This window comes from Corvus cornix, chromosome 2, assembly GCF_000738735.6.
Source record: "Corvus cornix cornix isolate S_Up_H32 chromosome 2, ASM73873v5, whole genome shotgun sequence".
NCBI lineage: Eukaryota > Metazoa > Chordata > Aves > Passeriformes > Corvidae > Corvus > Corvus cornix.
Window position 1 is genome coordinate 71,012,958 of NC_046333.1, and position 25,107 is coordinate 71,038,064.

At 41.3% G+C, this 25,107-nt stretch overlaps 1 protein-coding gene across 2 annotated transcripts in view; it reads left to right on the forward strand.

Annotated features, from left to right (window-relative positions):
- PIGN (phosphatidylinositol glycan anchor biosynthesis class N) overlaps positions 1-24,470 on the forward strand; it is a 106,310-nt gene extending 81,840 nt beyond the window's left edge. Inside the window, exons 23-30 of one of the 2 annotated variants that reach the window (XR_005601417.1) lie at positions 1,367-1,453; positions 4,164-4,219; positions 4,697-4,772; positions 6,062-6,135; positions 8,971-9,013; positions 10,765-10,817; positions 18,033-18,195; positions 19,845-19,919. Coding sequence is in view for 1 of the 2 variants with exons in the window: in XM_039548843.1 (XP_039404777.1) it covers positions 1,367-1,453; positions 4,164-4,219; positions 4,697-4,772; positions 6,062-6,135; positions 8,971-9,013; positions 10,765-10,817; positions 19,845-19,968 (513 nt within the window). In the remaining variant the exon portion in view is untranslated. Of the gene's footprint in view, positions 1-1,366; positions 1,454-4,163; positions 4,220-4,696; positions 4,773-6,061; positions 6,136-8,970; positions 9,014-10,764; positions 10,818-18,032; positions 18,196-19,844 lie in introns of both variants that reach the window. The other variant, XM_039548843.1, reaches the window with a different exon arrangement.
- The last annotated feature ends 637 nt before the right edge of the window (positions 24,471-25,107 follow it).

Genomic DNA, 25,107 nt, shown 5'->3' on the forward strand with positions numbered 1-25,107 from the left:
CAGCTCTCCCTGGCTTCTCCCAGACGAGCCCTCCTGGGTACAGATGTGTGGGAGTGGCCAGAGTCACTTGAAGAGAAGTGTTGGTACACATTTTTCCTTCCTTTTGCAGCTCATAATTAGGGAAATGTCCTGGAGGTTGAAACCTGAGCCAAGGCAGTCATCAGATTGAACCTGACACATACTGTGGTTTTGTGGTGCTCCTACAAGGAAGACAGTTTCAAAACTTGAGAGAGGCTCTACCAATTCAAGGCTAAAAAACAGAAGTAAAACCAGGAATCACTTTCTGTTTGTGCTACCTTTACTTATGATAATTTGTGTGTGTTTTGTAGCATCTTAAGCAATAGAAATGGAATCTGAATATCAAAATTACACTTAGTGTGATGGCACGATTGCGACTGAAGGTGTTTAGTATCTGTGGGATGTATTTTCTCTTCCACTCTAGAACCCACACTACCTTTTGCATCTTGTTACAAGCCATCTGAGATGCTTGCCTGTCTGATGTTAGTCTGGTGTTCTCTTTATTGTAAAATAAAATTCTATTAAAGTAGTATTAAACCATGAACACTTTATTAATCAAATGCAAATGAAAAGAACATAGGTAGGCTATAATTCTGTTTGAAGTTGTCACTCCCTGTATGTCAACATTCTCAAGTGAAAGGAACAATAATACTTACCCCTGCTTCCTGTTTTTACATTAGAAAATATGATCCCTAGAATGCCTGTTAATATATGCTGCAAAGTAAATCTTGTATTAGAGAAACCAGCTCAATTCTCTGATGATGAGAGATTATTTTAAATTAAAATGTTATCAGTGTTGAATGTCTATTACTTGATTTTTTTCTTTTCCCCAGTGTAAAGGAGTTCATTGACCTCTTAAATTCCATGAAGATAATTTCTCTTCATGTCAAGTGATATTGTGCTGAGAACTGAGTAAAGGAGATGGAGAGTATTTTACTATTTTCACTCACAAAATAAGTCAAATGAGGATAATTGCAGTCTTTTATTTTTGAGGATCTTTATCCATATGCTTATGTGAGCAGTGGAAGTGTATGTGTGTAGGAGGAATATTTCTGATGAAAAAAGATGATTATAAATCTAAGGCTTAGAAGTTCATTTTTAGTGTAGATAACAGCGGAAGCTCCACTGTTCATTTGATCATCTCACTTGTACAGTCTTTCTGGCAGATTCATTAATTCATTAAAATATAATGAAAACATGGGAAAGGTTTGCAGTCCTTATTATAGTACTCTAATAACAGATGATAGGGAAGCAGGTTTTTTTCTCATTCATTTCAGTAAAAATATGGTGGCTCTATCAAAGTCCATTAGTTGATATTTAGTATTGATTTCTTCTGCTGTCTTTCCAGCTTGCTGTTTTCAACTTCACCTGTGCTGTGGATATAACTCAGTTTCGACAGCTCCACCTGGATGACGTCCGGAGGTCCTTCTTCTTTGTATCCTTTTGCTGCTTGCTGCATTCCAGGGGGAAAAAAGGGTTTGTTTCAAAAGGATCTGCAATCAAAATTTGTAGCCTGGTACTCACTGGGAACAGAAGCTGATAAAGGTGATTTGACTCATATTGCTCAAAAGGCAATGGTCTTGTACATTACGCTTTTTTCTCAGTTAAAAATGCACTGTTTTAGAATCTGGCTCCTTGCCCACTTAGGACCATTGCAGTTGAGGTAAATTTTCTTCTAAGGAGTTCTGTTTTCAGTTTGGTTTTGTTTCATTACATTTTGGCAGGAGGGAACTTGCTCACCTTCACAAATCAGTTGAAGTAGGTGATATTATTCTCATTTTTAGAGTATGGCAGTGTGTTAGGAAGCAAACGTTAGGTAGCAAGCAGATGAAACAAGAAGGAAAGTTCCTGCAGGCTCTTAGTGAAACATGTTCCCAGAATATGGCTGAGAATTATTTATATCATAAGTGATTTCTACTGGTAGAAATTATATGGGTTTAGGAGGGAACAGCTGTTTGTTCACTAACATAGCAGTTAGTTTGCATTCCTGTAACTGATAATGCAGCTGTTATTTTTTTTTTAAACAATGTACGTTGATAACATTGTCATTTTTCTCTTTCATTGTGGGACTGCAATTAAGTGAGAGCTACTTGGCAGCAAGGATGATGGGTGGGCAAATCGAAGAGAAAGTGGGTCAGTCTAGAACACAGGGGAGTTTAGTGCAGGTGAGTTATTGTAGCTGGGGAGGAAGTTGTCGCAGTACTGATTCCTACAGAGATGGGCTTTACGGTTCGTCAGATAACCAGATTTGAAAGGGTGGGTCACAGTCACAGAGTCCATGCTTTTGGAATTTGAAACCGTGTTGTTGGACACTGGCAACCTGCAGCAGACACAGTGTAACAGATACCAATTTAAGAAGGCAGATTAGTGCTAAGAAAGAAGGCAAAATGATTTGCTAGAGGTTTGATGTTTCTGTTTGCTTTAGTATACCTAAAAGAGCTGAGACACCTTGCAATAATGCATCAATTTCATTTGCTATTTTAACAAAAAATCTGCTAACTTCAGTAAAGCTACTGCTGTCTGTCAGATGCTAAATATTAGCCAAAAACCATCAAGCAATCCAACCGTATTTTTTAAAACTCTAGTGTAGCACTTCTTTAACACTGGAATGTAGCTGTGTTGGTTTTGGCTGGAGTTCATTTTCTTGACAGTAGCTACTGTGAGGCTGTTTTGCATTTGTGATCACAACAGTGTTGGTAGTACAGTGCTTGCACAGAGTAAAGGCCTTTTCTGCTCCTCACACTGCCCCACAAGTGAGCACCACTTTAATCTAAAATACTTGAATGTGTTTTGCTCAGCTCCTGAAAAAATAACTAATTTGCAGTCTCCTTTACCTGCTCAAAATATGTTGTGGCTTTTTTTAATTTAGATGCTGTTTAATGTTTAGAAATAGTGGTAGTAGAGGAAACACCTTTTCTGCTAGAGCAGTCATACTGCAATTATGACCCTGTGAACTGTGTGTCTTAATGTTGTCCCAAGGCTCCTCCACCAGGCCCAGTAGCTGGCATCTGCTGAGAAACCAGCAGGTCTTTGAGGGAAAGATTCAAATTGCTCATGCTTAGCATTTTGATTAGACCTATGTGTTACTGGTATTTTCTTGTTTGTTTTATTGCAGACCTGTTCTTCTTATAAATCTCAGCCAGCAGAACCACGCTAGGCTGTTAGACTGCTGTGTTACTAAACTTGAAATTTTGTGATACTCTTGGGAAGCATGATTTCTTCAGTTATGCTGACCTAATCCTTCCAAAATATTGCATGCAGAATCCCAGCGATTTTACTGAACAGTTGGTAACAAATTGTTTGTGGAGAGATTTAGATGATCCAGTGCAGGAGCCATAACAGGAGCAAAAGGACCAGAGGGAGCTCTGGCAACAGCAGCCCATCCTCACTGACTAACCCTCTGCCTTATGCTAAAAACCAGTTAAAAACCATTCTTCAGCTGTAGCCACGTGAGCTATAATGGGCTCCAATGAGCTCAGGAGCAAGAAAAATACCTTTCATGGGCTCATGCAGCAGCAAGTGTTGTATCTAGATGAAAAAAGTAAGGTTTATCAAAAAATTTCCAGCTGTACAGATACTGCCGGAGTCATTCTCCCTCAAGTAAGGACAAAAGTGGGAGTCCCATATTGCCAAGGGTAGACTCAGCATAATCTTTGGACAAAAAAATCTATAGGAAGGATGGCATAGGAACCTTTAGCCTTTTTTAAGAGCCAACTACCTCTTCCATGGTCAGTTCCTCAATAAAGTCATCTCTTTTGGTGTGTAGAGCACGTGCGTAGGTCATTACTTTCTGCAAAAGCTTGTGTTTGAATGCATAGCTGGGTTTGTGGTCCACGGATGTTCCTATCTTGCTAGGCAGGGATCCAAAAAGCCAGCTGCAGCTTTCTTACAGGGGTCTCAAGAAAGGCTCTAAAACCTTACTCAGACAGTCTGTGTCTTTTAAAATTGATATAGTTGTGTGTGAAATCTAGGGTAGGGCTAGAAAATGCTTTGGATTTCTTAATGCATTGTAAACCTGTAACAGTGAGTCAGCTTCTTGTGGTTTCATGATAGATTTTGAAAGTAAACTGGAATGAAGGATGAGAAATGCTGGTTTTATTTTATTGCAGCCATTTCTGTAGTGTATTTTCCTTAAATACATCTAGGTTTTTTTCATAGTGACAGCCTTTTTTGGCACTGGAAACATAGCTTCTATTAACAGGTAAATTTTACTCATTTATTTGAGACACAGAATACAAAAAATTCTTCCTGTGGTTGACATACAAAGCGTAAATTTAGTTAGCAAAATCAGGGCAGCAGAATCAAAGCAGTAATCAGTGGAATGATAATTTATTTTGTTTCTGCTCTCTGTAACAACTTCCCTAAGAGCTTGGGCTTGTTGGTTGTGAGGTTGTCTCAATTCCATTAGAAGTTATTGACAGGATGAACAGAGAGAGCTTGGTTGCCCACCAACAGAATGGCACCTTGAAAAACACAATCAGAGAAAAAATTGAAGAGAAAGAAAAGTGAGGTTGGCAGTCCCTGCTCATTTAATATTTCATCAAGAGAAGATAAAGTTGGAAGCCTTGTTTAAAAATGTATATACAACCCAGTGTGTTACAGGGTAATTAAATGCTCTGTTTTTTTAATGGAAAACACCATTTCAAAGATATGTAATGTCTTTTTCATGTTTCTCTAGTTTTGATCCTGCTTCTGTCTATTGTTTCTTGACTGTGTTCAGTCCCTTCATGATGGGAGGCTTGCTTTTACTGAAGGTTAGTAATCTTATCTTGGTGAAATTTTCTCAAAGAACTGTGGAATAAATAACATATCACATACATAGTTGTCACTTTGCAATTCACAAAAACATATTTATGTATTTGAGCTTCATTAGGCTTCTTAACCATGTGTGAATCTTTCAGCCTTTGTAGTGTTTCTAGAGAGATCATTCTGTTTCCCAAAAGAGAAGCTAAAGTTCTTGGAAGTGTAATTTAACAGCATTAGGTCAGTTTATTGTATTAAAATGGAAATTTCAAATGTTGAAAATACTTAAATAATTTTAAAAATTATAAGCTTTTCCTGCAGTGTATAATAGCTATGGAAATGTTGAGGATATATATATATATAATTAGCTCTATCTACATTACGTCAAATAGAGGCTTTGAATGTTCTACTGATTAGGTTGTCATTTTACAATGGCTATTATTTTTTATATTTTTTTAATAGTCTGTCAAAGATTGGGTTGCACTTCTGGTTTGCAGGCAGGGTGTGGTAGCTCTTTGCTAGTATTTGAGTAGGGGATCTGCCAGAGGTATGAAGGGGGGACACCAAATTTATGGGTTATTACTAAAATAAGCAGTATTTCCTACCTCTGCTTTTCTGCTGTGTCTGTCCCAGAGAAAGCAGACTTAAGTTACAGGTACACTGCGTGTTGTCCTGCAGGACACAGATCAGTGGTGCAAACTTTCTGGATGCCAGAAGTCAGGTTTTATGCATTGCCAGCTTAAGGATTGCAAATCAACTTTGCAAAGAACAAAAGGCAACATTCATGTTTTCTAACTTGTTTGTTGTGTTCTTAATTTACTGAATCATTTACATTTGCTTGACTTGGCCCTGGAGGGGCAGTGTGATCCTTGCCTTACTGAATCCCTTCTGTATTCATTCTTTTTTGTGGTTGTGATGTGATTGTCCTATTACACTTGAAACTCTGCAGCCTCTCATGTTAGATGCTGGATCTGAATAGTTCTGTCTTCTAGCTTCGTTTAAGTATTTATTGCTAGTGCTAAAATGGATAAATAAAGTGAGGATATGTTTTAATTATAGTTTTCCATATTACCTCATGGCTTATTTCACTGCAGCTCAGCTATGACCATGGAAGGGGGTTTTTATTCATTTACTGAAATTGTTTCCTGCAAAATTATTTTCTACCCTGTCTAGCCAATATTTTATTTTGTAACACACCCATTCTGTGATAATTTCCAAAACAGGAAAATGTTTCCACAACCTGCCCAGATTCTTTTGTAAATATGACTGTAAGCCAAAATATAGCTTGTGTTTTAAACAGGTTGCAATCCCGTTTGTTCTGGTATCATGTGCTTTCGAAGCTGTTCAAGTCACAACACAGCTGTCTTCTAAGAGGTATGTTAAGTGCTATATTTCTGCATTAGTATGGGTTTCAAATCTATTTTGCAAGAATTCAGAATTTTCAAATCTCTGTGTAAATTTAAAAAAAACTCTATTAGATGTCATTGTTGCTTTTATTTGTTATTAGGGCTTGGGGTTTTGTTCAGTGATTTCTGCAAGCTCAGGAGTTTTTCCTTAGTGATAAATGAGTATAAATTGAAGTGTTGGCCTTGTCTGAAACAATCAGATATTTAATATTCTTTGTTGGAAATACACTACACAGAAGGAGCACTTTTTTCTCCATAATGTTAAAAAATGAGCATAATTTAAATTCTGATTTTTACTTTATACTGTGTCTCTGCCTATAGCATAATATTTTTAAAATAGCCTATTTGTAATGTAACCAGTTTATAGCTTTGTAGCACTGACCTCACCACAAATAGCATTAAAAAAAAAAAAAAAAGGGGTACTGGATGTCCTTGCGTTGCAGTTCAGTGCTTCCCAGATGTGTTCAGCATTACGTATTTTTTGCAGTAGGAGCAGATGGCTGCCAGTCATTTCCCCATCTCTAAAGACTTTTCAGAAATGAGAGTATGGGTGCTCAGCCTCACAGAGTGCTGTATCCTTGACTTGAAATATCCTCATGTTTTCCCTGTCTCAAGACTTTAATTTCCTTTGTTAGCCCTGCTCACCCCATTCAGCAGACCCAGAGCGCATGACTGAATCCTCTGCTCATCGTGTGATATTATGGATGGTGCTGAGGTGCAGGAGGTCCCTGTCACATGGTTATGTGGTTTTATCACTGTGGGATCTTATGTGGGGTTGACCAAAAGTCCTGCTGTGTGTGGCAGGAGGACTGCAGAGACTTTCTCCTGCACGTTGCTCAGCTGAGCGTGAGGAAGCTGCCCTCGCTTGTTGTGATGCTTTTCTGTTTGCTTTCATCCTGCCTGTTCCTGCCTGTTGTCTCCTTGTACACCACCACCTGGTACCACAGAGAGATGGGGTAGCCCAAAATCTGACTCCCTGTTGGAGCAGCAGCACGATGCTCACCACCCCTTTTACCTGCTCTGCCTTAGCTGTGTGTGCACTGTGCCTCTGCCATCCTTGGATCCCCAAGGAAGGGTGCTCATCCTCATCACTAAGGCTTGTACAAGAGCAGGGCTGCATTGAGGACCTGGGGTTGCTCAGATGACCAGCTAGTGATTTCCATTTCTAGGGCTCAAGCATCATAAAGGTCAGCATTTCCCAATTTGTGAATGCTTGCCTTGGCAGCACTGGTGATATTGCAAACTTTTATGGAGTGTCCATCTGAGTGTGTGAGAGGGGAAAAGATACTGCCTTCATAAGCCAAGGGACACAAGTATTTCTGTGCCACTTCATGAGGCTGTGGCTGTAACTCTGTCTGGTGTTTGTGCCAACTTCATTTTGCTGTGCTCAGGTAACAAATGCAGTGATACTGCCACAGCATCCACCCGGGAGCAAGGCAGAAACCGCAGGGAGCACCCAGGATCCCTGGAGAGGTTGTGCTCTGATTGTCAGCACATCCTGAAGTCTGTGCTGCACTTCATACTGCTTTTGCAGCCCCTGCTAGATAAATTAAGCCATCCCTGGGAACAATCTTGTCTTTGCAGTGTATAACATGCCCTGAAATTAGTCTTGTCCTTCTATTGTGAAAGGCTTCCTGCAGTTCAGAAGGGCAAAAAGTGGATTTTTATGATTTGGACAAATTGCTCCTAAACTCCCTGTTTATAGATTAAAGACTTCCCCCCCCTACCCCGGGGAATATTCTGTCCCAATATGTTCTTGGAGCTTGCCTGTGAAAAAACAGCCGTCTAGCTGAGTGCCTTCTAAGTACTATAAGATTGCAACATCCTACTTGAGCCATAGGTTAGTGGAGGGAAGCCTTTCCATGAGTCTGAGATGTATGATGTAGGCAATATCAGAAAGTTCCTCATTTGGAGGCATTGGTATGGGTATCCCCCCAGTACATGCTCATGCAATGCTGCAGCAGGACATTTTCCAAAAAAACCCATTTGTAGTTTTATGATGGTAGTACTGATAAATTAGCTGTATTCTAGTTAAAGACTTTTTTGTTAATGGGTCAGCTGTTTGCAACATTACTTCAGTGTCATTAACTTAGAAACCAGTTTTAACCAGTTATAGTGATTGCTTTCATGTAATTTAGGATTTACATAGTTTGAGGAAAAGAAGATTAGGTTAATGGGGGAGAAAAAATAGCTCTGCCTCCTTCCTTCTGGTTCATTTTACTAGCCACAGCCTAATTTCCAGAAGTAACCTGCTACCTGATATTTAGGCTCACAGGTTTGGGAGCATGCCCCCAAAATGCAAGGTGTTCCCAGAGCAGGTTATGGGCATCCAGAGATTTTGAAGGGAGGCAAGCACCTCCTTCAGCAGCCTCTGACCCAGCAGAGTGGTTATCAGGGAGGGACTGATTGGCTCAGGAATCTGCCAAACAGTTTTCCTCGCTCTTTGAGTCCATCATGAAGCTCCTAAATCAGCTTGCTTTGGTCTAACCTGCACACAGCTCCCTCAGGAATGGGCAGGTGCTGTTTGTAAGATTCTTTTGTTCTCCAAAATATGACTCATGTTAGGTTTCTCCATGGAAAAATTGAAGCTCTGTTAATGTGAAATTATAAATGCCAGATGTCCTAGTCATGTATTTTAATTGTTTTCTAATAGATTGAAATGTATCTGAGTGTTTGAAAGGCAAATGCAAGAAATCATATCTTACTTTAATTTCTTTCTGTGGGTTTTAATAAGCTCTTTTAATATCTGTGGCCATAAAGGAAGGTCAATGGTCTGACTTTGCTGGGTTTTTCTTCTTTGCAGCCTTTTCCTCATTGTTCTTGTGATTTCAGACATTATGGCTTTGGTAAGTTGTTGTTGCACATTCTCTTCAAATAAGATCAAGAAGCAGAGAGTTTTCCTAATTCCATCAAGAGAGATCTGAATTTGTTTCAGACTTCAAAGTTTTTGTAACTAGGGCAGAGAATTGGATTGAAATCCTAGCATAACTTAGAGATAAAACTCTTCCAATCACTGCTCTTCAAATTTCATGTAATTAATGCTTCTGAAGAAGCAATGTTCTCATAAGAATAAGAGACAAAAGTGAAGTAATAAGTTAACATTTGGAGTTTCTCATGTGCTTTGCAATCAAATTCCTTGGAAAAAATTAAACAAGAATATCAGTTTTAGCTGTGTGCAGGGTTTAGTTAATTGTTCAGGAATTCTGAACCTTTTACCCACCCCAACTTCTCTTGAAAAAGAGAGGAAAAGGAGAAATGCATTACCCACCAGCTCCATTAGGCTTGTCAGACTCCAGGAGATCAGCAACATCTGAGAACACACTTTGTGCCCTTTGTAATAAGCTGTCAGCAAATGCTATCTTCAGAAAGCCTGCAGCCACAATCCAAGCTAGCTAAAACAACCCAAAGCTGAACAATACCCCAACACAGTTTTGCAGATTAAAAGTATGTATTTTGTTGCCCACTCCAACTGTCTTCAACTCGGCACGCATGCCACTGGGTATCACAAGGTAAATAGAAACCTTTTCAAACCAGCAGGTAGAGCTTGTGTTGTCACTTTATACATGCTGGTTTTGTTTTGTCCCTTGGAGTAAGCATTCCTGATCTTATTTCCTAGTACAGTGTGATCTGTAAATATCACCTGATTGGAAAAACAATGAGTAAAAACCAAATAATTGCTAATTTTTCTGTAGAGTGGGAAAAGGAGAAGGTTTGGTTATGTCAAGTTTCAGATAAGTCTGTGTGACTAATCTGATTTTGGGTAACTTCCACAGGAAAAGAAATAGTATACCAATAAACCACATTCATAGCATTTCACTAATAAAATCAGTATAACTAAACCAAAAGAAGACTACAGGTATTTACTGGTGTGTAGCAAGCCCCAGTATATACAGGTCTTATATCTCATGTATTCTTATATCTCATGTATTCTCCTATTTTGGTTTAAGTATTTTGAAACAATTAGCAGGTATGTACTTGGTGTACAAAAAAAAAAAAAAAAGAAATTACCAAAAAGGTTTGATATGTAGGAACTCTGTCAAGAAAAGAGAAAGTGGGAACTAAATCAAGAAATGAGAAAGTAGCAGGAGAAAAAAAGAGAACATGTTTGTGGTCTTGAATCAATGGGCCCACCAGCTAGAATTAAGGTAATTCACTAATAGACAAGTAGTATCTTCTTGCAACATTATTCCCACTTTACAGGTGGAGAACTGCCAGAGTTGCCCAAAGACATTCGTGTTGAAATTCTATGAAAACTTTTAGGCACTATGCATTATTTGGCATCTTCTTATTTCAAACAGTGAAGTGGCTTGGCTTTTCCAATTGAAAAAGTTCTGGTATTACTCTGTTTCTTGCAAGCCAAGCTAGACAGAACTTGGTCCATCTCTTGCTGTTTTTGTTTGATACCATGTTAAATTTATTTCTGGTTCCTAGACTATTCTTTACTGTGGTCCAAATGATCATTCCTGGAAAGGTCTTGTGCTTATTCTATGTGAAGAATTAGAAATTTGGAGTAAGCAGCCTGAAAAAATTGGCGTTTAATTTTCTGTTCCAAATTGTGCAGTTTTTATGTACTAATCAAAGTTGTTTTATTTCCTAGCATTTTTTCTTTTTGGTTCAAGATTATGGAAGCTGGCTGGATATTGGAACAAGGTACAGTACCTTTTTAGCTTCTGTTGCATTTTTAAAGCTTCATGGGTTCATACTATTGTTTATCTACTCATAACTCTTGGAACTTTTTCCAATTACTCTCCTTAATCAAATGTTTCAGGGATGTTCCACATACTTTGAACACGTGTGCACACATATGCATACATATTCCAAGCTAAAACTTGTGTCTTAAAATCTGTGCCAGAGCAACATGGAGTAATTAATAAATCCAGCATGGCAAGAAATACAGTTAGTAGGATTTGTTTAAACAGTAATTAAACAAAACCTATCTTAATTAATGTTTTGGGTTTTAATTAGTTGTAATCACTGTTAAAATAACAATTTATCAAAGTTGTTAACTGTCTTGTATCTACTTAAGCCTCCACATACAGTTCACTGTGAATTAGTGAGCCTTGTGTAAGTATGTTGGTGGCTACCAAGGCCCATGCACTTATCTTCCCCCTAGCTGGGGAAGAGTGTAGCATTTAAACATAGAAATCACAGCTAAAATGAGAGAATTTGTTTTGCATTATGAGTCATATTAGCCTCAAATACAAGGAATACACGTTTCAGATTTACCTTCCCTGAGTTGTGGAAATAGATAAAATGCTGTAAGAAGCTTAGTAGGGATTGCATTGTTACTAATCCGGCCAATCTGGTCACTTGACACTGTTATTTACACTGAAGCTGAAGAGTGAGCCATAGTTAATATTCTGTTCAGTCTACATATACTCTGTACTTTGCTTTTGTGAGCCCCAACGTTCCCAGCAGCGTGTGGACACACATGTGCACACATATTCTACCTGTTTTCTTTGGAGGTTCCAATTCCTGCTTATCGTTACCTTATGAAGGTTTCTAATGGGCAGAGGTACACTTAGATCCTTGCTGTGGTCAGTTTATGGTAAGTCAGATGGCCTCATCCCTTGGTTTGAATTTTTCTGCAGGTTAATAAGGATATTAAAGACCTCAGAAATTTTCTGTTCTGTTGGGCAAGAAGCTTTTTACTTGGAAGTTAGCAGCAAAAATATAAGTCATTACAAGTACCCAAAAACTTCCTCTCTGATACATGGTCTTCATAGCATAGAGCTTTACAACAGTAATGCATTGCTGGATCTATTTCAGCTGGAAGGTTGCCTTGTTCTGAAGAGTTTAGGAGAACTCATTATGCACCACTGTAATTCTGCCCCTCTGTGTGTTTTGATCAGTGAAGAAAGTGCTGGAAAAGGCCTTTTGAAAGAGTAATTTGTGATTAATTTTTTACATGGTGATGCCTGAAGTGGCCACCTAAAAACGGAGACTAGACAAGAATAAGGGAATAAAGGTAAGTATTTATTTGAAGGGCCTTCAAAGGTACACCCTGGGCAGGCCAAAGGCTACACCCAAGATGGACAGATGGTCATGGATTTTTCACAGTTTTATAAGTTTGGTTCATTTGCATATCAGGATCAATTCTCCAATTACAACCCCAGTTAATGATGTAACTACCCCAAGTTTGCCCTTCTCTTCAGATGTTAGTTTACACATCTTGGGCCTAGGACAATCTGGGTGTCCTTGGAGAGCAAACCTAGTTGTGTCTAACTAGCATGAGAGAACAGCAGCTAACAGGCCACAAGAAACTTCAGAGTTACACACTAGGCAGTACAGGATTTGAAAAATATAAAAAGTGAAAACCTAGGGCATCAAGGGAAATGCATAATGTTCAGGCAGCCTCTGTCATTACTTCACTTTTGAGTGCTTGACTCTACCACCTGTGTTATTTTATTGTAGTCTCTTTATATATCTTTTATATGTATGTGTGTATATGCACATAAGGAAAATAATTAGGTCGCATAAGAAAAGAAATGAAGCCATAGGTGCAGAGCTAAGTGGTCCTTCTTTCATCTAGCATGACCATTACTCTAGCACCAGAACTTTCTCCTCTGAGCACATTTCTAATGTGTGATCCTCAGGCTTGGCAAAATTAGCAGACAACAGCACAAAAATTTTTTATTTGTTTGTTCCTGAAAGGGAGGATGAGCTTCAAGGGCTTTTGAGCAATTCCCAAAACCAGTGGGAGTGAGATACTAACATAACTCTTTCCTGTCCTCCTGTTGCAAGTGGTGTGACAGCTCTGTGGCATTCTCACTGCAGTGTTGTCTGTTGCTGCTTTGACAGCAAGGTCTGAAAATACCCTGCCTCAGTTGACATGTTCCACGTTGCCAAAACTTTCCTGAGAAGGCTGAGTCAGTTAAGGAAATTATGGTTCTTTTTTTTCCCCCAACTCCTTGCATCTCAACAAAACCTTTGTAGGATTTCACAGAACAAAGAATAGAAGCTCTCTTAGGGACAGCTGCTCTCATATTTTTGTTTTTTTCTTGTCACATTGATAGGAAGTGCACATGTGTGTGTCAGCAAAAATATCTGGGTTTGTGTTACATTACTGGTTACCACATCAGTGAAATCAGAGTTGGAAAAGCAGCAGCTTAATTGCCTGGTGGAGGTTCATGCCTCTAAAGTCTCTCAGAGTCCAGCAGTGTATGTGCCACATTTGTAAAGTTTTGATATATGTTTCCTTACTCATCCTTTTTTTGTGGTGATGAGCTTTTTAATTACCACAGTTCAAAAGTTTTTTATGTTCTCTCTCTACTAAGAATATGCAAGTTGAGGAGGAGTCTCATTAGGCAATATTTGGTTTGTCCAATAGCGAAGTTTCACGTAAATGAGATGGCTTTAAATCCCTTGCGATAAAAAGACCTTCACTGCTTTTTCACCTTGATGTTTTCTTTCCTAGTGGATCTCATTGTTTGGAAGTAAAGTTTGTTCACTGAACTGACTTTTCTATTTTTAAAAATTTCACGCCTAACTCCTGGCTTTTACATCCTATTCTACCTTGCTTTAACCACATGGCAGGACATTTTACCATGCCTCACATTTGCCTTAACAATATGATGTCTTTATTCTCCCGGTGGAATTCACCATGCCACATAAGTATTGCTTTTGAATGGAAACGGATTTTTACCTCTTCCACTCTTCCAGTTCATTAATGAAATGCTGAATAACAACAGATTCAACATACAGTCCTGTATTACCACATTCAGCAAATTATCAATGCACCACTGTTTCCCTCCTCTCAGTAAATTATCAATTACCATAAATATTTATGGCTTCTTAGAAAGTTTTCTATCCCCTTTTCTTAATGATCATGCCAAAATCAATGTCAGCTTGTCTTTCAGAGAGTGCTTTTCATTGTTTTGATATAATAATGGGATAATAATCTTGCAGTGAATGTGGAACTCAAAGCAGCAGCTTACACAAGCTTCTAAGGTCTGCTAACCTTGTCCTCTACCTATATACCTGAACTGCATCATTTGCCCCAGAAAAACACACCATTAAATTTCTTTAAAATAATAGTGTAGTTTTCCTAGTGTTTTTGATGTATCAGTGTGTAATACACAATCATGAGAAGTTTGTTCTGACAGATCCTTTTATTTTTGAATAACAGCCAAATGGAATAGCTAGCTTTTCAGCTTCTTTGTCACTAAAATAATTTCTCTGCAGCTTAAAAGGTGTGCTTATGTATCTGTATCTGTCCCTTTCCAGAAAGAGAGAGAAATAGCCTTTAAAGCCTAGTATATCTTTACAGTATACATACTTTGTAAATAGTTGTATAACCCGATAGTAAAGATAAACCTTAAAGGTTCTTTATATGGCTATTATATAGCTATATACAGACACAGTATAGTGTACAGATACTGTACTATTCCTTCTCTTTATAGGTGCTGGAAGATAAAGATATGATCTTAACTGTTCTTCTGCAGTTTCAGAGGTCAGGGGACATAGATAAAGCACAAAACTGGTTTTTTAGGTTTTAGGGATAACGGAATCGATTTCAGGGTTGGGATGCTGGGGCTTCTAGCTCTGACTGTTAAAACAAAGGTTTTGTGATTTGGTTTTGGTGAAACTGAGGAGAGAGGGTGTGGCATCCTGACTGGAAAAGCAGGAAATTTAAATTCAGAATCTAAATCTGGGGTCTCAGTGTGTGCTTGGGAACAGTTCAAAGAGCATGTCATATAGAAATAATGTATCCGGACTCTTCTGGAGCTGCTTGTCCAAGTCCTTGCACAAGTTGGTTTTGTTTTACTTGTTTTGTTTCTAGTTTCTTTAATTGCTATGGTAACTTACTCCATCTTCTTGTCTTTCTAGCTTCTAATGAGGTCTGTCATCTTAGGAATTAGCCTGTCTTGGGAGAAAGCCAAGTTTTGGAGCAAGATTGATTCCCACTGCTTACCCCCCTTATTTTTCTTATGTCTTAGATTCTTCTTGTCTTTGATTCTTCTTGTCTTCTTTTTTCTCACCAATATACACTGTCACAAACAAAGCCAGGAGGTGGTAGTACCTCATATGTTCTCCTTGTGGTTCCTTGCCGCTGAAACAGGTGTCTTGCTCCCTGATAAAAAAAATTTACTATCACCATCTTTGCCTGTTGACATTGATCCATACATGGGGCGCTCACCTTTCCATTGAACAGTGCTGCCTTACCGTAGATCATCCATGATCCCCTACACCTGCTACCTCTACCATCTCATCCTTTATAAGCATTGCCCCACCATGCTCCATTATGCTATTCTCTTGTACCTGTTTAATTGCTCTTCCTCCAAGTGGATCTAATTTGCCTGGATCCTAGAATCTCACTCCTTTTTCTCATTAGCTCAGCTTTGTTTCTCAAAACAGAAAGCTTGTTTTGAGAATTACCTCCTTCACTGTAACTACAGATACAGTCAAGGGTGCAGGTTCTGAATTGTATAGGGATCAAGATTTTTGCCACTGCCATTGTGGCATATAGCTGTAAGAGTCTTGTTTTCTTTGTTTAAAGATAGCATTACCCCAGCCTAAGAAGTAATTTACCAGGTAGAGCTGCCCGCAGGCAGTGCAGTACTAGTTGCTGAGAGTCCCAGAGATGCTGGCTGTTTGTAATTACATGACAAGTAGATTGAAATTGTTTTTAATTGCTCTATGGCATAATATCTATCTATCTATCTTTGAACATCTGATATTTTATTAAAGGCGCACAACTATGCAGCCTTGTGCAGTATAGCAAGGGAGAAGTGTGTGCAACACTGTCTTCTTTACAAAAGTATGGAGGATCCAGTCCCTCATCTGACAGGTGGCTAAGCAGAGTTTGAAGACACCTTTTTGCTTTGAGAAAGCCCCTCCCTATGCCCTGCCAAATCACTGATGATATCTGCAAGAGCTCCTTTAGGGGGTGCACAAGAACTCAGATACCTGTCTGAGGACCATGCATGGCATATATATGTATGTATTTTGTATGTATGCCAAAGGAAATCATAGCTTTCTGTAAGTGGCTGTTCCCTTAAGAGCCAGCAACCTTATCTACGTGTGGTGAATGTACAATCCTCAAGGGCACATTACACCATGAAGATAACTGCAGCAAGGGTTTAAATTTCATCTGTCAGTATGTCCTTTCCCATGGAGAACTGAAACCAAAGCTGTACCACACCCCGGTGGTCTTTCAAGGGCAGCTCTTGAGGGAGTTGTGTTATCTTTGTTGTAAATGTGCTGTGAACTACAAAGTCCAAAGTGCACTGCCCAGGTGACAGTAGACTTTGTGCCTGACTTCACACTCTAGGTGTGTCTTCTTACACCTTTCCCACAGAAACAGGACAGGAGCTTGGCTCCTGTAGATGTGCTACTCTGCTGCTCCATTATGCTTGTTGAGGTCTGAACCCTTTTATGCTGGTGGATTTTTCTAACTGATTTCTCAAAACTGTGTATTTTGAGCAAGGCATTTGTGATATGTATTGTGGGGAAACATAAAAGGTGGAAAAGATGTTAGGTGTGAAAAGAAAAGCAGGTTTCAGAAAGAAAGCAAAAAGAATTTAGGAATCAGCTCTAGCTGAGAACTTGAAGATAGGATACAATTATATAGCAAGCAAGGACATTAAAACAATGGTTAGAGTTTCTAGGTTTGACTGAGATAGGTTTTGAAGTTGCAAAAAATATGCCTAGCAAGATCGATAAGTTTAAGCTTAATAATGGAATACTGTACATTGTTATATAAAAGCATAACAAGCAAGTATTGTATACAACAGATGTACGTGCGCTGTTGGGGATTGGTTAAAACAGTTGTCTGTAAATTTTAGAAGCATGCTAATTTGCTAAGAAGCTTTTAAGAATGCTCTGTAACAAAGAAGTCTTTGGATGCCTGTGATGGTGTGAGCTTTGTACCATCTGTCTCAACTCTGTATGTGAGACTGATAAAGGAATAAAATAATAAAAAGGCTCCTGGAATGCCTGTCCGGGCTCCCCGTCCCGTTTGTCGACGAAATGCCGACAATGTTCTAGTCAGACTCAACTGAAACAGAAAAATCTGACTGTGCGCATCAAGTCTGTTTTCATGTTCTCTGTACAGTTTGGTCCTTTGGTTTCTGGCACCCTGGCTGTGGAAGAACTTTTTGGATTACTTTTATTCTCTCACACTTGTTAGTGGCCCAGCTTTGTTGAGAGCTGGTGCTTCTCCACTTCACAGGGCTAAATTGTGCTAGGCTAGCGCCAGAGTTGTCACAGTCTCAGGGTTGTGAGGATTGATAGCAATGGCATTATGAGCTTTACTGCTCTTCTGTGGCTGAACTCTCAAACTGAATGAGTCCTCTGGCAGAAATTCCAGGTCATTAAGCCAGCAAGCGTTCCTTGCAATCCTTTTTTGTGACTAAACTCAGACTTCATGGAGTCTGAAGTTACTCTGTTTGTCCTAAAGAGCCATCTACTTTGAAATAATAGGTATGGATGCATCAGGAGGTATGGGTACCTCTCATGTCAGAGTGCCAGTTTCTTCAGTAGTCCCAGGAAAAACCAAAGCCCCACTGGATGCATAATGGACACGGGTGCAGCACTGTTTCGTCTGCAGCTCTAACCTGAAATGTCACTGGCTTTGGAAGATTTCTGGTTTCGGAATGACTAGTGGTTTACATTAACAGTACCTGATTCAGATCCTACAGAATCACAGAATGGTTGAGGTGGGAAGGGACCACTGGAGGTCACTTAGTCCAAGCTCCCTGGTCAAGCAGGGTCCCCCAGAACACATTACTCAGGATTGTGGGTTGGTTGGCTTTTCTCCAGGGAAGGAGACTCCACAGCTTCTCTGGGCAGCCTGTTCTGGTGCTCAGTCACCTGCACAATAAAGTTCTTCCTCATGTTCAGGTGAAACTTCCTGTGTTCCAGTTTGTGTCCATTGCCTCTCGTTCTCTTGCTTGGCACCACCAAGAAGAGACTGGATGCATCCTCTTGGTGCCCTCCCTTCAGATACTGACAGACATTGAAGAGGTCCCTTCTCACTTTCTTCTCAAGACTGAACAGGCCCAGCTCCCTCAGCCTTCCCTTGCAGGTGAGGTACTCCAGTCTGTTAATCCCTTAATCATCTTTGTAGCTCTCCCCTGGACCTGCTCCAGGAGCCCCATGTCTCTCCTGTCCTGAGCATCCCAGAACTGCACACAGCTCTCCGATGTGGCCTCACCAGGGCTGAGCAGAGGGGCAGGATCACCTCCCTTGACCTGCTGGCAATGCCCTTCCTAATGCACCCCAGGATACCTTTGGCCTTCTTGGCCACAAGGACACACTGCTGGCTCATGGACAGCTTGTTGCCCACCAGGACCCCCAGGTCCTTCTCTGCACAGCTGCTTTCCAGCAGGTCAGCCCCCAGCCTGTCCTGGTGCTTGGGGTTATTATTCCCCAGGTGTAGGACCCTGCATTTGCCTTTGTTGAATCTCAGGCAGTTCTTCTCTGCCCACCTCCCTCTCTCCAACCTGTCGAGGTCCTTCTGAAGGCCTGCACAACACTCTGGGGTATTGGCCACTCCTCCCAGCTTTGTGTCATCAGTGAACTTGCTGAGGAGGCCTCTGCACGTGTGGATGTCAGGTTTGACTAAATGGTCTGTAACCCAGATGTACCACATGAAGGGAAAGTCTGCCTTCCTCCAGACCTTCTCCCTGATCTTTTGGGTCAGGGATTCCTGAGAGCTAGCCTTGGCAACGAAGACTGAAACAAAGAATGCATTCACTATCTCAGCCTTTTCTGCAGTCTCTGTTGCAAGGGTCCCTGCTCCATTCAGTAGCAGGCCCACTTTTTCCATAGTTTTCCTTTTGTTATTGGTGTCTTTGAAGAAGCCCTTCTTGTTATTCTTGACATCCTTAGCCAGATTTAATTTCAAATGGGCCTTGAACCCATTGAACACGGAACACTGAATGTCCTAGATTTGACTGAATGTCAAATCTCAGTCTGACTCTAAATAGCCCATCTGCAACACCAGTGAACATCAGATAACAGAATTTGAGCAAGTGGAGAACAAGCTCACTGCTTGTTAGCCTTTTAATCAGTAGTGGCTTAAGGCCTTCCTAACCCAGAAGCTACATTTTCATATTGTGTTTATTAGCCACTCTTGAACTCACCTCTTTAATCTCTTTGCATGTGCTACCACAGCAGAGAATTCTACAGATTTTAGCAATGTTGAGTGAAAAAATAGTGGGGTTTTGGTTCTGTATGTTGCTTTTTTCTTCTTAAAGCTACTTGTCACTAGAATAGTGTTTTCTCTAGAAAATTGCACTTCATCTGACATAAATATCTGAGTTGTCTTACTAGCAAGCAACGTCTGCCTGATGGCAAGTTCTCTCTAGATTCTGTGTTATGGTTGACAGCAAATAAAAGTTTTGCAATTGTTTTATTCTCATACACTGAATTACCCATTTGAATGAAAGTACACCTGGTACCTCTTACTCACTTGGTGTACACTCCATTGTGTTTTCTGCTGTCCCCCACCAATTTTATTTTGTCACAGACTTGGGTTTTTACATGACAGTGCTGCTATAATACTTGTCTTCTAAGAGCTGCTTATATAAAATTATATCCTAGGTGAAAAATTAGACCTACTTAAAATGAAAAAAAAAATTATTCAGAGGGTTGTTTATGTCAGAGTTTTTTTTCCTTACTCTGCAAATTTGTATTTTTCTCTCACTTTTTTTATCTGTCTCTTCCTTGCAGCATCAGCCACTATGTGCTGGTGATGTCGCTGACCATATTTATGATGGTGATGAATGGACTGGCCCAGCTGTTAACTACACAGAGACTTGGACATCCCAGAAGGACTAAGCACCATTCCACGTGATAAAGCATCTTCAGGCTTCCTCTGAACCAACCTCCAGCTCTGGAACATAAATGACAGTTAATGGGACTAGACTGCCAAAATCCCATCCAGGGATCAGAGTGCTCTGCTGATACAGATTAAATGCTGTCACATGACTGAAATTTGCATTTGAGGGTTGCCATTTTTAGACACCAACGGGAATATGGAATAGAAAAGGCTCTTATTCTTCAAGCATACAAATTTCTTGAAAATGCAAACAGCAACAAAATTCTTTCTAAAATACATAGGCAACTATCTTTTGGGTTGGGTTTTTTGGGGAGATGGGGGTTTTTTTGTTGTTATAACTTGGCTGCCAGCTGTTTGTTTACACATACTCTCATTAGGAGCATGCAAAGTTCTAGCTTTGTTTCATGTCTCACATAAGCACGTCCCAGGCTAAAGCATGAATGAAATCAGTCTGGGCAGATCACTGGTTTCTGTGTTACCGATGTGGCACACGCGTTGGAATATCTCTGAAACGGGCTGTGCTTTTCTGCAAGCCGTGTCAGCATGCCTGTGAGATATGTTGAGGCAGGTTAAGGCTGGTGTGCTGTGAAGCTGTTGCTGTAAGACAACATCTTTCAGCTCATCCCACTGCAAATTGCTGCCGCTGACTGTGCTCTCCTGCTGCCTCCTGAGCTTGGGCGGGCTGAGCAGCATGACACTCAGGTAGCTGATTCAAATGAAAAGGAACCTGGTTAAATAGCAGTCAAATTCCCTGGGCCAGCTCATGACAGGGTGGGCAGGAAGGTTAGGGCTTATTGTTTCCATAGCAGCCCAGACTTAGGTCAGCATAAAGAGGTCATGAAACTGCAGCTGGAGTTGCTAGTTTGCAGAGAGTGATGCCATGTGGAGGCTTTTTTTTTTATCCTTGTTTTCCTTTTCACTTGTGTTCTGCTGCTGATTACAAGCATCAGTAATGGCTGCGCAATGAATCTAATGCATATTCCCTGCATACTGATTACAAGTGAGAAGCAAGGAAAAGAAAAAATGTTGTTCATTCTGGCCCATTCTACAATGGCATCACTAAAAATTGTGCTATGTAATATCTGTGTGTCACACTCCTAACTTGCAGCCAGGCCTTTCTATCTGGGAGCTGATACATATGGTGCATGATGCTGGCAGCCAAGGCTAGACATATATCATTGGAGGGCTGCTCCAATGCTCTTTCCAGCCATCTGGCATTTGGCCATGGTCACATGTCTGTTTAACACTGAAAGCTAGTCATTCCTCTGCAGGAAGTTTGGCTGTGAGAAACTGGTCACAAACCTCCATCTGCTTGCTGTAGAAAAAAATGGCATCACAGGTCTGCAGTCATCTGTGCAGCATCAGAGTGCCTCATGAGAGTGTCTGAGTACTGTTAAGGGAATAATTTTTTCCACTAGGTAGTGGTCCACTGGTCCCACTGGGCATGTTGTCTCACAGTTGGCCTCAGTTGCAGAAGGTATTTTGCGCTTGTTACGGGCTGCACCTGCAGACTGCACACCTAAAGGTGGGCTTGTGCCTGGTGCTGGTGGCTGTACCCTACAGCCAAGGCAAGGAACAACCACAAGCAGTGGGAAAGTTGCCACTGCAGCAAAGTCTGTGTGTAGGTGTGGGAATGTGCCACACTTGTTCCAGGATCCAGTGGGTGTCCGCTATGGAGAGCTATCCTCGCCTCAGCCTCACTCCACAAGCATCTACAGCATACTGTATGACTGTGGGTACTGTATCCTCAGCTTTGTGTGACCAAACTGATGTCTTGAGACCTCTGGCCACAGTGCTGTCCCTTCAGTACACAAAGCTGTAAGCCATTGATCATCCCAGTCTCCATTGCTGGAGTGACTGCTTTGCAGAACTACTGTTTGTAGAACAAATTCACTCATGGGAGCAGCTGAACAGCTGGCATTGGTGTGATGTGAAGAAATTGACTGAAAAAGTAGGAATGTGGGACTCACAGGGCTGCCACCCTTAAGTCACACCTTCTGCAAGCTTGTCAAAACTGCTTGTTACCTATGACAAGACCGAGTGGATGTCCTGCCTATTAGGAGGTACATACTGCTGGCACTGCAGGATCCCTGGGAGAATGCACAGGAGCTCAAACCTGATGCCTTTCCTTACCACAGGGGGCTGGTAATAAAACAGCATCTCAGCCTACTGCATCTGGTGCTGCTCATCTGTGGTAGCAGGAATAATCTACTCTGGTATGCAGGCACGTGGAAATGAATGGGCAAAGTACAACCTGCATCACTTACTCTTTCTGCTTATGGTTTCCATGGCACCTTTTTCTACAAAATGGGTTTTGTTTCTTACATCCTTCCTTGTAAGAGAAGAAAGGGGACTATGAGCACAGGGCAGTATTTGCAACATGCGTGTTGTTTTTCCCCAGTGCTGCTCTGCAGGGGTTTGTTCTTGTTTGCCATTTGCTCTGGCTGGGCCATGGTGGTAGCAACCTCAGCTGACCTTTCCCTTTCCCCCTCTGGTTCCTTGCATCTCTGTGCCATTTGTGAATTCATTTTCTATCGGAGGCCACAGGAGTGCTGGAGAGCAGCTCTCATGGAGAGGCAGGATTGGCTGTGCTATTCTCGTGTCTCCCCAGGGGAGGCTCTTGCTGGAGTCTTGGCCTGTGCTTCTGGGTTGACTCCAGCACAGAGAGGTGTCAAAAATTCTCCCACTCAGCTACTTTACACAACCCCATGGGGTGTGTGACAAAGTCGACTCTTCCCTCCCACAGATGCATGTTCTTCTCCTGAAACAAATGGCATCAGCAATAAAAAGTGCCCCCCAAACTTAGCAGCTAAGGTAGGGAGTGAAATGTTGTGCTTGGATGGGTTTAAGCCTTCTTTTGTTCTATTTGTGGGTCTTCAAGCATCATCATCCCTATTCAGGGGGTCCAGAGAGGATTCAGGCCACAGAAAGGGGGTTCTGAGCCAGGAGGGTCTTCCAGCTCATGTTTTCTGTGAAGGGCATGAAGGCAGAATTACCCCAAGCCCTTCTGCCTGCCTTCTTTCATGTGCAGCAGAGCTACACACTCTCTGACTCCTGGAGCAGGTGAGGCTCCAGAGAGTGAAAACCTCAGGCAGGGAAAGGCAGGTAGATCAACATTATTGCTTATGTAAAGGGCTGCACAATTTTTATTTTTTTTTTAACTAAAAGCCTTGCAAAGCTTCTATCTTCTTCATTTCAGATCCATGGATCCCTGAAGAGCTAACTATAAACCCAGAGTGCCCATCAGGTCGTGTAATGCAAGAGAAACTGTACTGAAGAGCAGCTGATACAAAGGTCTTATAATCTCCAGTGCTAGGAATTGTTCTCTGCTTTTGTGTCATCAAGGCTGTACACAGCAGCCTTTTGATATCTGCCCAGGGAGTGAGCTGTTTCTTCAGAAATGGTGAAGCTTAGATTATATCAAGACCTCTTATGACTCAAACGAAATAACTTTCCCTTCTCCCTCACCGAGTAAATCAGATTTTGCAAGCTTTGGCAATTTCAGTGCATGGCGTGCCTGTTAGTTGTAAGTCTGCTACAGTCTTCACATTCTTGAATGAGAACAAATATGTGAATGAACATTCATGGTCTCACCCTAACCTTAAACTGCAATGTCTAGTTTGGAGAAGCCAAAATGCAAATGTTTTTTCAGCTCCTTCCACCTCAGCTAATCTGTAAGGATGTGATGCTCATTACTTCTCCAGTTTGTCTATGTGAATCCTTCAGTCCCTTTTCCCACGGCTTTGGAGTGGTGGGGGTACTTCTCCCAGATGTCTTTGGCAAAAAGAATGAGAACATGGAAGGTGCCATGCTTGCTTCTGCATCTGATAGATGTGGGGTTCTGTGAGCAGGAGCCAGCTGAAGAGAATATTTTTGGGAGCTATAGTTGTGGTAAGGAAGAGAGAACTTCTCTGTCTTGCACCTGCTCTGGGGTGTGCTGTGTGTCAGAGTGATGGGACAGCTCTAGATGCCCCCTTTTCCATCAACACATGGCTCCATCCAGCCTGAAGGTGAAAAACTTTCTTCTCCTGTGTGTTGTCTTTGGGAAGCTGCTTTGTGAGCTGCCATGGCTGGGGAAGATCTGGGAACCTGTCTTGCAGAGCTGCCAGGTGTGTGGTACAGCCCCAGAGTAGTCCCGATTATCCATCCATGAGACAGGACTTGTGGTGAGCCAGAACTGACTGTCACAGCAACTGATGGTCACCAAGTTCTCACTGGTGTCTCTTGGACTAGTTATGTTCATAAGGATGTGTAGTGTTGAATTCAGTTCATTGGCTTACAGAGGCTCTGAATTCAGCTGCTTCCTGCAAGGGCTCCCTCCTCACCCCAGGGCAGGGCACAGTATTTTAGCATTTGAGGACTGAAAAGAGGAAGGAGGAGGCTGAAAGCATGGCACTCTCCCTCTTCCCACGACCTTTGAAATCAAGCTTGTTGATATTTTCCTTATTTATTTGACTTATGCTTGGCATAACTTTCTAGCTTTGAAGGTGGATAATATAAAGTGGATGACAACACACCTTGTTTTGTTTGCATTTTATTTTCCATGCGAGTTGTAAGAGCAAATGCCTCTAGTGTTACATGAAGTGAAGCTGACTTAAAGGTTTACCTTTCACTCAGGTCACTGCTGCTGACAAACCTGTTAATAACAGCTGGGTATCATCCAGTGCTTTCTCTGAGACAGGGAGAGAAAGCACCAGACCAAGTTCCCCCCAACCATCTGTGACTGCAGTAGGACAAGACCAGGGATGGAGCTCACTTCTGCTCTGAATTTCCTGCCATCTGCACCCTCCTTCTTGGGGTGTCACCTCTGCTGTGAGGAGGTCCTTCCTGACCTGAATTGTTCTGTGACACAGTGTACAGCCACCAAGTCCTGCATACCTGATGCTGGGGCCAGTGGCTGAGCAGGGGACGGGGTAGTGCAGTCAGGCCTGGGGAATTTAAATTTAGATTACTGCAAAAGCAATCACACCCAGGTCCAACGCTTTTGCCTCGAAGCGAGAAAGGAGGAGAAATATGAGAAAGCCATGTGTCACTACCATGGCTCTTCACTACCATGATTCCCACTACTTCATCTTCCTCCTTCTTCCTGCCTATGCCTGACCCCAAGCTTCAGCAACCCCAAACTGATCCAAAGGGCGCGTGCCCAGTAACAAA